At 31.6% G+C, this 12,611-nt stretch overlaps 1 protein-coding gene across 1 annotated transcript in view; it reads right to left on the bottom strand.

Moving 5' to 3' along the window:
• Positions 1-12,243, bottom strand: part of LOC117175386 (neprilysin-2-like) — a 17,687-nt gene extending 5,444 nt beyond the window's left edge. Inside the window, exons 1-7 of the mRNA XM_033365094.1 lie at positions 12,219-12,243; positions 11,885-12,130; positions 11,593-11,804; positions 11,334-11,510; positions 6,067-6,456; positions 2,407-2,707; positions 1,299-1,552 (exon numbers count right to left, since the gene is read on the bottom strand). Of these exons, the coding sequence (XP_033220985.1) occupies positions 1,299-1,552; positions 2,407-2,707; positions 6,067-6,456; positions 11,334-11,510; positions 11,593-11,804; positions 11,885-12,130; positions 12,219-12,243 (1,605 nt within the window). The remainder of the gene's footprint in view (positions 1-1,298; positions 1,553-2,406; positions 2,708-6,066; positions 6,457-11,333; positions 11,511-11,592; positions 11,805-11,884; positions 12,131-12,218) is intronic.
• Between the last annotated feature and the right edge of the window lie 368 nt (positions 12,244-12,611).

Raw genomic sequence — 12,611 nt, forward strand, 5'->3', positions numbered from 1 at the left:
GTGCTACGAAAGTTTTGCAATACAGACGAATCTTTTATAGTTTTTCGAAGTATTTTCCACTGCAGTGAATACACTTTTCCATACGTCGAAACCAGTCATGGAACCAACCCTGTCATTTTCCTTCTGGAAGATCTGCACACGATTGGTCCCACGCCGCCAAAAGGTCAGTTTCGTTAGTAAATGGAGGCCCTTTTAGTTGTTTTTTTACTTCCGGAAACATACCAAACTCACAGGGAGCAAGATCTGGACTGTAAAGAGGGTGATGTAGAATTGTCATTCCAGATTTGACCAAAAAAACTACTGTGACCTTCGCTCTGTGAGCCGGTGCATTGTCGTGGTGGAATAGCCAGGTGCTGAGTCAAGATTTCGGTCTAATGTCTTTGAGTTGGTTTATGACTTGGAGTAAAGATACCTGAGCGTGCCAGGAAGAACTCACTGTATGCTGGTTTTCCAGTACGACCCTATCCACAATGCCGCGTTTTCTTAAGAATACTGCAATCATTGTTTTGTTTACAAATTGAGACTTCCGCACCTCCGCTGGAGCATCATCATCCTCAAATAGCTAGATCTTGTTTTATGATTTTATGCCAACGTCGTAATAACACAGCCAGGTTTCGTCGCCTGTTATGATACTACTTACATCCCGAGAAGATGCCGATTTAAATCTTTTTAGCATTTTTTGGCACCACTTTACCCTCGGTGCCATTTGCCCCTCGGTCAAAGTATGTGGTACCCATAGAGTACAAACCTTCCTAACATTTAAATGTTCATCCAGAATTCGATGGACTGCTGATGCACTAATGTGTAACATTTGCTCTATCTGCTGGTACGTGATTCTTCTATCATCATCCAGTAGATTATTCACAGACGCAATGTTTTCCGATGACACTACTTCCAGCGGTTGACCTGAGCGCGAGTCGTCCGCGAGACCGAAATTTCCCCTTTCAAACTGTTTGTACTATCGGAAACTTGTTGTGCGATGCGGACAATACTTACCCAATACCGAAAACATTTCTTTAAAACTTTGGTCTACACGTAAACCGCGAGAAAAGTTTCATCGAATTATCGTACGATATTCTTCCTTTGTCCACGACGCCATTTCTCAATCGTTCCGGGCTGCATACTTAGACTGTCCTGAGACCTGAGTCAACAGGTTTCCTCTTCCCACTTAATTTTTAATGCTCTTTCTAATAACGCAAGGATCATCTCTCTTTTTCCAATAGGTTTCGCGTATTGCAAAACTTTCGTAGCGCCCTACGTATATATTTAAATAATTATAAAGGTAATAATATACATACTTTAATGCCGCCATCTTTTACTGTATATTTTTCGTACTGCTGAGTAATGCAAGCAGCTTTCTCAAGGAATTTTGTTGTTGTTCCTGGTGACCACCAATCTCTAAGGTTTCCATTTTCGTCATATTGTCTACCGTCATAACCAAAAGCAGTAGTGAGCTTATTTCCAAGGACAAACGCACCAATCGCACCGTAGTTCAAGTACTGAGGCCTATCCGGATCGAAGAAAATGTCTTGTAAAATCCCGGCAGGAAGATCTATCCAATGGAAATTCATATTATATGTATAAACGAATGTTCTGAATTTCAAAAATTATACCCTATCGATGAATAGAGGCTGCCCACTCAACAAGTTTCTTTTTCAAAATTAGCCTGAACTTGAAAAGATTATAGCGCCATTGAGAATAAAGAAAATTGTTTTCAAGTTTTCGAAAGATTACCAAATCCGTCATTAAATTGAACACAACTAACGTTATCTGAATTTGTGAATAATTGTTTATCACATAAGAAAAACAAACATAAAATTGCTACTTTTAAGGAATTTTGTGCTTCAACTTCGACTCTTCGACAGAAGCTATAAGAAAGTGAATTTTTTAATTTTATATTTCACCAGATTTCTATGGCACCAAACATTTATTTTGAATGAAAAATCCTATATTAGAACTAGAAATTCTTAAAATTTTAATTGTTTTCTGTGATATTCAGTTTGCTCCTTATAATCATAGTAATTATGGTAGTTTTAATTTATAAGAAATGACTCGTAATTCCAGTGGCAAAGATTTTAAAAGTAAAAATTATTATTGCATGAATCCGTTAAGATTTTTTAATGGCTAATGGCTCAAATAGACATTAAAGCCCTAAAGATCACTTCGCTAAGACCGCCGATTAATAATTTCATTTTTCTAGTTTCTGATAAAACTTGAATTTGAAGTACGAAATTCAAAATTTAGCTCTTGATGCAAGCCCATTAGTGTCCAAGGTCATTCGTTTCAGACGCGGTACAAAAAAAAAGTTATGAAATAAACTCTCGCAAAATTATTTTTAAATGCTTAGAATTTTCGACCAAAACAAATTTAGAGTTTCCCTAAAATCTGTTAGTAAAATAGACCTACTAATTCGGTTTAAATGGCCATCATAATCAGCGCGTGTGTCAGTTATAGAGTATGCACAGGATACCCATGGCCAATCTGATTTTTCTATAGTTTTCCTTAGATTACTGAATGAATGGTCTAGTCTAAACATGGTAAGGTTTGAAATGGCTTGAAATAAATCAGTCGGATTTATTTCCAATGTTCTGTAATATTCGTCAAGGGTCTTCACATCGAGAATTTCATCAGGATATCCAATGACGGTTTTTATAGATTTAAGTTTAGCCAAAGCACTCTCCCTTGTTTTTTCGTCCATCCAGTCGACCTTAAACAAATCGAGCAAGTAAGAAACAGAAAGAAATAGATTCAAAATATTAAAGAAATCTGTTCTTCTCTGTACTACTCGGGAATTTTTATTCTATTCATTTCCCCATGAATTCTACACTATTTTATACTAGTGTGATTCGAAAACGCATTAGAAAGTTTTTGTTATTAAAATTTTAGTTCTCAACTTACTCAACCCCCGCGCCAATACGTTTGAATAAAAAACGATTATGCCAACTATTTCCCATAAGAAAATGATATTTTTGTGAATTTTTCACAGAATCGTCAATATTGAGCAGATTAAGTTATCCCTCAGCGCTTACCTTCATAATTCGCTATAAAATTAAAAAAATCCTTTTTAAATTTTCCTTAATTTCCACTAATAATCAGATCTTTAGAAAAATTGAACGCCCTGAATCCAAAGCGGGACTCAACTCGTTAAAGTTGGAGGAAAGTTGTCCCCTGGCAACTAAACATCAAAAATTTAAATATTTGATTTTTGGAGAATGCATTCTTATAGGAAATTAGATGGCGCATTTTTTTCCTGTTGCGAAAAAGTTGTATTCAATATATATAGTTTTCGAGAAAACAATGATAATGATGTACTTTTCTGAAGGAAATTTGTAATTCATTTTCTGACTCTCGATCGTCATCGTATCTGCAGCTTTCGAATTTTTTAAAGAAATTTGGAGACAATACTCTTCAAATTATCTTAAGATAATTTCGAGAATAACAAGTTTTTTAGGTCATTGCGAATTCAATTCCTTATAATCTTCGGTCGCTTCGTTTACCGAGCGAACTTTGAGCAAATATAAACTTCCAGTGAAGAAGTTGTTGAGAAAACTACAAGGAAGGTTTCTGTGAAACCCTTTTTTCAAAAAAGTGGATAGTTGAATAATTGCGAATGTCAAACTTGGAGTGCCCGACTCGTAACAAGCCATGTCTATTAGACGCCCAGTGGGCACAAAATTTGGCGACGTCTTTAAGACATCGTTACGACATCTTTCCGACAACTTTACGACATCCTATGTCCATGCTGTTAAGGTGTCTTTATGATATCGTAAATAAGTCGTATGACCTGACGACGTCTTTACGACATCGCAAAGACACCGAAACGACATGAACATAGGATGTCGTAAAGATGTCTTCAAGATGTCGTAACTATGTCGTAAAGACGTCGCTAAATGTTGTGCCCACTGGGCGGACGGAACCATTCGCAGTACCTACATTTAAGTCTGCCTGTATGTACGTCAGCTACAAGAGTTTAGTTCGCGCGCTCCAAGTTTTGCATTCGCAGTTTTTTTATCTGTTTAGTTCTTTGAAAAAATGTTTTCACGTAAAACTTTTATTTATAGTTTTCTGTAGAACTTCTATACAGGACGTTTTCATTGGCTTAGACTTCGCTCAATAAACGAAGCGATCGAAGATTATGAGAAATTACGATCGCAGACCAACAAATCTCATCAAAAAATTTGAAAAACTGTAAATGTAACTACGAGCGAGATACCAAAAATTAATTCAAAACCGACTAGAGGAAAAAAGATGCAACACGAAATTTCATGTAAGAAAGCATTCTTAAAAAATAAAATGTTCAAATTTCGACTTTTAGTTGCCAGGGGCCAACGATCCCTCAACTTTACCTAGTGTCGCGTTCTGGAATCGGGGCGATCAATTGTTTAAATAATGTTTTCTTGTTTATGTCAATTTTTGTCAGAATAGAGGTGATAAGTCGCGGCCAATTTTACACCATGAAAGAACGAAGAAATGCTTATTCAAAGTTAACAAAATTAATTATTTAAACACTTACTTATTATTTAATACAATATCTTATCTGAATAATGTGAGAAAGTTACAGATATTTTTTTTATTTTTAATCTTTTTTCACTCACAGTGAGATAATTATCAAACGAAGGTATCAAACATATTTTTTCAAACAATATATAATAGTTTATACCTATTTTCTCTTAGATCAATACTAGAAAGAGGCAATTTTTTCTTCAATTTCCAGCTTTTTCTCAACTTTCCACTCAGAGTACAGTGATAATTAATAAAAGTAAGCAAATACAGATGCTGTAATAATTTATTATTTATAAACGAAAAGCATTTTGTCAAACAATCTCTTCTTTTTGTACATATTTCTTCATGAAATAAAAAATAATTGATTTGCCTCTTATTTCTCCTTAGACTTCATAGGGATTACTATTTTTACCTTAGCCTCCTAATTTAATTCATTACTTTTCAAACATTAGCTATAGAGTTCAGATTTAAAAGAAAAACGCAAATTTCTAGCATGTCTCTAAGAGGAGATAGCTATAAAAAATAATTCAATTTTTTTAAAAATAATGTCTGTTAAGTTTGATTAATTGTCACCTTAATCTAATTGAAAAGTTAAAAAAAATGGCAAATTTTGCAAAAAAAATCGCAACTTTCTAGCATTTCTCTAAGACAAGATAGTTATAATTGATCTCCACCCTTCCTATGAAAAGTCAGAAAACATGTTTATTAATGGTTTAATAAAAAATTTTATAATGTGTAAAAAAATGTTATCCATAAAACCCATAAAGAACGTAATTAGTTCTAAAAAATTCTAGCTTCTCTTGATTTAGCATGAAGACTTTAACTGAAAATATTGCTCCTAATATTTATTGTGGCATTGATTCAAGAAAATGCGTACTTTTCAAGATTTACATAATAGAAAAGAATGTAAGAGTATATTGACGAACTTATAGAAAAAAATAATACAATTTTTTTCAGGAACCTCACAATATAAGGGAAAACCTTGTACCCCAACAAAACTCTTTTTTTTTCACCACGCTTCCATCCCATTGGGCACAAAATTTGGCTACGTCTTTGCGACCTAGTTACGACATCTTTACGACAACTTTACGACCACCTGTGTCCATGTCGTTAAGGTGTCTTTACGATATCGTAAATGAGTCGTGTGATCTGACGATGTCTTTAAGATATCGCAAAGACACCAAAACGACATGGACATAGGATGTCGTAAAGTTGTCTTTAAGATGTCGTAACGATGTCGTAAAGACGTCGCCAAATTTTGTGCCCACTAAAATACTTTGTAGGCATAGGAGCATTTTTATGTATCATAGGCGAAAATGCGAAATTTGTTTGTTTCGAAATGTTTAAATAGTCCTAAAAACCTGTTTGTCTTTCTCATTACATCAGTCCTTTTTTCACTTTTATTATCTTCTATTCTATACTCTATTCCAAACAATTTAATTATTTTATTCCCTTTTCATGATTTTTGATTCTATTTTCTCCCGAAAACTGAGCTTTATAAATAATTTAATGAAAAAAACTCACCTTTTTTAAAATTTTCGAAAACTGTTTTTCAATACTGACTGCTAATTCTTCTGCACTTTTCTTCGATTTTGGTGAAAAGTATTTACTGACATACTGAGCACCAGCACTCAAAGCTAGAAATTCGGTTGTCATATCGAGGCAATCCTGCTTGGAGAAAGAACCTTGAATTTGACCTTCAAGTACTTGCCAGATGAGGTAATTAGCTAGCACCCTTTTTGGAGTTTTTTCCAACAATGGTCCCAATTTTTCGAAAAAAGTAGGCGCGCTTACTTTTATTATTTCATCATCACCAATTACGAATGCCGATTTGAGAATTGTGTTGAAGTATTTCTTCCAGGGAACATACGGATATTTTTCTTTGAGAACCTTTACTGTCATTAGGTTTTCGAGAGTTGCTTGATTGCTCCTTTGTTCCTCACTTACAGTAATCTAGGGTTTTAGGATATTTTAATAAGTTCGAGTATTGACTTCCAGAAAGCTTTCCTAGACTAAATAGACAATATTTTAATATATTATCACAAAATTATAAACTTCTTGTAATTCCGCTTCCTTAAGGTAGTCCGGCCTTTTTAGGGGCCCTTTCCCAGTTAAAATTAGAATTATCAGTGTTTAAAGTCGTGTAAAAAACATGGGATCTTATGGAAAAGTCTTTCGCGGTTTCCAAAAATTTCCAAAATTTGAGCCTAATTTTATCAAAATGTAGCCTAGAATTAAAAATGTAAATAGAATCGAGTCAAGTCAACATTTAAATTTAAACATCTAAAAGGATAAATTGTTGAAGGTAATAGATTTCACCACATAATCTGAATACCATTTTGGACAGAGAGCGTTTTCCGGAAAATATTCTTGTGTTTTTTTCTTATGTTTTTTTTTTCATTTGATCGCAGCCTACCTGCTCTTTTGACCCTCTCCACTCGACTTCCCACCCCAACCACCCATTTCGCTGACTAAGCGTGAGCACTGTATCTACCCTTAGGAGCGAGGGGCCTCTTTGTCCTAATGAGGAATAAAATACCAAACATAAAAATGTTCTAATTTTCAATCAGTCATTAAAAACTATTATATTTAGAATCTACGTTTTTTCTGCTGACAATTCAACTGTTTAAATTTGTTAAAAGTTTGTGTGCTGTTATTTAAACTGTAGAATCTTCTAGCAAATTTGTCTCTGGGAAACTATTTTAATTCACATTATTCAAATTTAAACTTATTATTATTATTTTGTTTTCAAAGATTAGGAGTTTATATAATAATAATTACAGAATTATGTTCAAATTCAATATGTTCTATATGAGGAGTAAAATTAAAATCTAATTCTTTTGATTGAAACTGAAAATTTAAAGACTACACTTATGAGTAAAATTATTATTATTTTTTATTATTATTTTTTATTATTATTTTTTATATTATTATTATTTTTGTGTACCTTTCCCTATATATCGTTACGATGAATTTTTCTTTTTCTTTGTACGGTTAAATTGCTTAGTTAAATAATTACGAAGATTTTTATGAAAAAAAAATTAGGGAACTCGCATATCATCAATTTTTAAAAAACTAAGAGTCATATCAAAAAAGTAAAAACACCTCTGGATTCGTCTCGGAAATATTTAGATGTGAATTTTTTTTTTTGTAAAACCATTTTTAAACAATTAGAGCATTTGTTGTTCAGCGTACTGTTGCTCCGTTTAACAAATTGTTCAAACAAAAAACAAAAAATGCACTTTGAGATATTTCCTAGATTAATCCAGAGGTGTTTTTACTTTTTTATATGACTCTTAGTTTTTTTAAATTAATTACACCACTTTCAAATCCATATCTGTGGCAAACTTCAATTTCGTGAATATCGTATGTCGCGCGGCATGGAGCGCGGAACGTCAACACGAAAACACGCACAACTTTTGATGAAATGCGAATTCCCTAATTTTTATTTCAACAAAATCTTCGTAATTAATCCAGTTATCATAATTATTCAACTAAAGCATTGAAATCATTGAAAAGTTAAAACGAATTCTGTTTGTTTATAAAAATTGTTGCTAATTTCGTCAATATTTATTTAACAATGGTAAAATGATTTTTATTTTATAGAAAAGAACATATTTAAAGAAACATGCCAAAAATTATAACGATTGTTTTCACCGATCGGGAGGAAAAAAATGAATTACGAGAACAATGCTGAAAAATAATGAATTTCACAACTTTATGGTTGAACTACTTTGCTAAAAATTCATTTTTTTTTTAATTTGAGATTTATGATTTTAGTTGAAAATTCATCTCTTTGGTTGCAAAAATCATTTTTTATTTAATTTAAAATTCATTTTTTCAACTAAAAATTTTTGTTATTTAGCTAAAAACTTTATCATTTTAGTATGATAATCATCTCTTTAGTTAAAAAATAAATTATTTTGTTGAAAACTAATTTTTTAATCTGAAAATTTGACTATTCCACTTTTGGTTGAAAATCTATATTTTCAGGTATTAACTTTTTCTAATTAATTGGGTGACAAATCATATACTCTGTTCAAATTCTAAATTTAAATCTCCCAGAGACAAATTTTTTCCAAAATTTTAAAGTTTAATTGACGACACCCGAATTTTCTACGAATATCAGCAGTTTGCTTTTTAAGAGTTAAGTTTTAAACAAAAGTCAGCAGTTGAATTGTCAACATACGAAGTTTCTATCAAATAAACTATTGCATTTTCAACCGTACTACGAAAAATTGCATAATGCTGGATAGCGATCAATTATTCTAATTTTAATGTTTTGATTGAAAATGACATATAGTCAGAATCGCAAAAAGACGCAGATTCAGAATATAATATTTTTAAATTGCTGATTGCAAAGTTATAATATTTTTATGATTGGTATTTTATTCGTCATTGTAACAAATGGGCCCCCTCGCTGGCAATAATCGACACAGCGCATTCGTGCAGTCAGCGACGTGAGGGGAAGTCGAGAGAAGAGGGTAAAACAAAGCAGGTAGATCGCGACCAAATGAAATTTCTGGGGCGCATCGAATTGCTCATAACGAATTATCTTTTTACTGATATGAGATGGAGGTCAGTCACAAAAACTCAAATTATGAAAGCATGGATCGATTCAGTTTAAATAGCAGAATTAGTTTATTCATATAATTTAAAGAAAGTAAAAAAAAAAGATTCATGCAAATCGGTTAATAATTTCAGAAGAATGAAAACGTTGGAGTGCAAGTGAAAGTTTAGCTTTAACAAAAACTTGACCCTTACTCCCTCAATCTGAATAATAAGTACTCAATTAAAACTATAGGAAGTGTTATTCAATTCGAATGATAAGCCTCACTATATGAATTGATAGTTTTCTCGTTAACATTGTGGGAAAAGCTCACTAAAGCAATGACTAAACCGACTTCTGTTGATAAAAATGATCATTTTCATCTTATGTACTTGAATTTTGTTAATGAACATTAAAATAATATTAAATGAAAAATGCGATTTAAAATATAAGTGGTACGAGTACTACAAAAACTCAATTAATGTGATTATGTTATGATTTAATTATTATGAAGAAAGTCACTTTAAAAAAGTGCCAAATATTTTTTTTTTGGTTGTAAAAAGTGTGTTATGGGATATAAACAATTGTTTGCAACATTTCTGAATTTGTGTTTTTTTTCTATTTCAGTTTGTACTTTATAATCTTAATTGATGAACATATTCCAAAAATTGTGGGAAACTTGTCTGGAATCATTTCCAGCAGTATCAGATATTTACAAAATGATTTATAATTTTTAAAAACAAATCAATAAATAGAAGTTAGATTTTTAGTAGTAATGATATATAGCAACTTTCGACGTGGGTTTTTAATTGGAAATCTGAACAAAAAAAATTCGATATAACTTTTAAAAAATGGAGATTATTTGTTAATTATTTAAACAAATGTAAAAATTCGTCATTTACAAATAGATTTGTTTCGTTTTTCTAGCAAAAAGGACAATAAATATCTTGCATATAGCTTTCTTGTACGATTCGTTGGTCGCAGATAATTGGTCCTATTTGTTAAAAAAAAATTAATTAACAAATGCATAATATTGCCTTTTTTCAGTAAAAGAAATTTCTTCAATCAACTTCAGACATTTTAAAAAAACCTCTTGACATGATACTTAGTTATGAAGAAATAACTTCTATTTGTTAAAACAAATTCATTGTTTTGCGATTTTTCAACAGAGCGATTGCGTTTTTTAAAGAAATAAATTCCTAATGGGTTGCTAGTAGCTCTCTATAGTTATTTTTATTAATACCAAACAATGATTAATTGTTTTTAAAACATGTAATAAACAATTGCATAATTTGGCCCTGTTTTAGTAGATGAATTTAGTTTCTTTAACAAAATCAATTTAATGTGTATACGAATGGGCCACGGGCACCTCATTTGGCCCTTCTGTGTCATCACACGTGCGACGCGTGCTGAGTTCCGAGCGAAAAATAGAATAACTTACGACTCGATGAAAGTTTTCATTTTTTTCTTTTTTCAAGTAATGGATTATGAAATAAATACTGATATTCGATAATCCAAAATAAAGAATTACATGGACAATTCATATTAATCTTCTTTTTTTTAGTTAAATTGTTTATATTTTCAACAGATTACAGTGTATTGTAAAAATAACACACCTGTATCGAATGAGTGTCCAGTTTACAATTACCATTTAAAAAATTACTCAGATGCATCCAACGAATCGATAGCAAATAAATAATGAACAAGCTTATGCTTAAGAATGTTATTAACAATAACTTTTGTAAAACTTTGAATTTCAAGAAACCGCTCGAATCGTATTTTTTATTTAACCTTGGGAACCGAATAATGTATTTTCCGTGAAAAAAGCTCGACCATCGAAGAATAGGTTGATCAATTGGCAGATTTTGACACTTAGAGACATGATATTTAAACTAAAATAATTAGTTGTTCTAGAAAAACTATTAAAATAAATTGAAACAATTCAATAGAAGAAAGTGCAATTAACATTAAATCAAGGTAATATTGGGTGAAATATAAAATATGTTGTTGATTAAAAAAAAAAAATTCTATCTTCCGTAGTCATACCGATAGATTCTTGATTCAATCCTATTTTCCCGTGAAACTTTCAACTTTACATTTTTAGGACATGGTAACAATGATGATGCAGGAATATTATAATCTGAACTAAAGTGAAATTTTATCAAAAATTTTCAAAGAAACTTCAAAAACAGGCTGTGAATCTAGTGGATGATAATTTTCCTGGAAAGAAATTTATATATCCCATTATTCGTTTGTCTAACATAATATAAATATTACTCACACTGGCAAGGTTTATTTCAAAGTCGAGAACATCCCTTAATTCTTTTTGAGCTCTAGCTTTATTTGCTCCATATTTTACAGCCGAATTAACCATAGTATTGTAGTAGTCACTCACAGTCTTGTCTTTGAACCCTTTTATTAAAGCTTCGCGATCAACACGCATCATTGGTTGGTCGATCTAAAAAAGATATTTTTTTTGTAATTAAAGTATTAAATTTAAATTTAAGTAGGTATTTCTCGCTCTGATAGTAACCACGCACATCCAAAACATTTCTCGTACTATCTTTAAAATCTGTGACTATATCGAAGGTAAAGAAGCCATCACTTATCAATCCCTCTGTCACCATGCCAAGCGTTGTCTGTACCCAATCAAATTTAGTCTCTTTCCACGAGTCTCCTTCAAGCACAGGCAGGCCACCTATATTTTTCAATTTGCTTAATAATGCTTGACGACTATTTTTTTGAGTCACATCTATAAAAATAATTATCAATTAGTTTTTTCATACGCAGAATGTTGGTTGTACAAAATTTAGAATTTAAAAATGTGCTCACTAGCTTTCAGGCAAGCCAGATAGAAGTTTTTCGATAGTGTGATGTGTCTTGGTTCATTCTTTTGAACAGGCCCTTCAATGATACTTTTCAGTAGATTCTTTATTTTAGGTATAAGGGAGCTATATCTGTCGACACTCATTTTATCTTTGGAAACGACTGCGGTTTTTAAAAAATTACCACAGGCAAATTTATAAAAGTCATCGCACGGCGTTACCTCGGGGTCGATACTCTCCCGAATTGCGTTAGCTAAAAAATAAGTTTTTATTTTTAAAATTCAATTCTAGAAAAACACAATAATTGCTTAAACATATAATACTCTGTGCCCCTTTGGTACCCGATCGGTACACGATGAGTCTCATTATAATCCATTTATGAAGTTCAAAAATAGAGATTTATTATAAGTAAACTCGAAAGTATCGAATGGTCCTCTCCTTTCGAAGGCCACCTTAATATTATAAATTTCTTATTAAGTTATTTTGAGTTAAAATTAAAGTACTACAGACACGAAAAGACAAGGTTTCAGAATACAAAATTTAATTATATTTTTGAAAAACGTAAAATTATTGTGGATGGTATCAGTTTCAAGAAAAAGTTTGGTTTTTTATGAAAAAATGGATGATAACCAGAAATATTTTAAATAAGAATTTTAATTTTTTGAAAATGTTGTCTATAAAACTTTTTAACAAATTAGAAAAAGTTTTTTCGGAAAAAGATTCCCTGCAACTTG

Source organism: Belonocnema kinseyi, chromosome 6, assembly GCF_010883055.1.
Source record: "Belonocnema kinseyi isolate 2016_QV_RU_SX_M_011 chromosome 6, B_treatae_v1, whole genome shotgun sequence".
In the NCBI taxonomy this organism is placed as follows: domain Eukaryota; kingdom Metazoa; phylum Arthropoda; class Insecta; order Hymenoptera; family Cynipidae; genus Belonocnema; species Belonocnema kinseyi.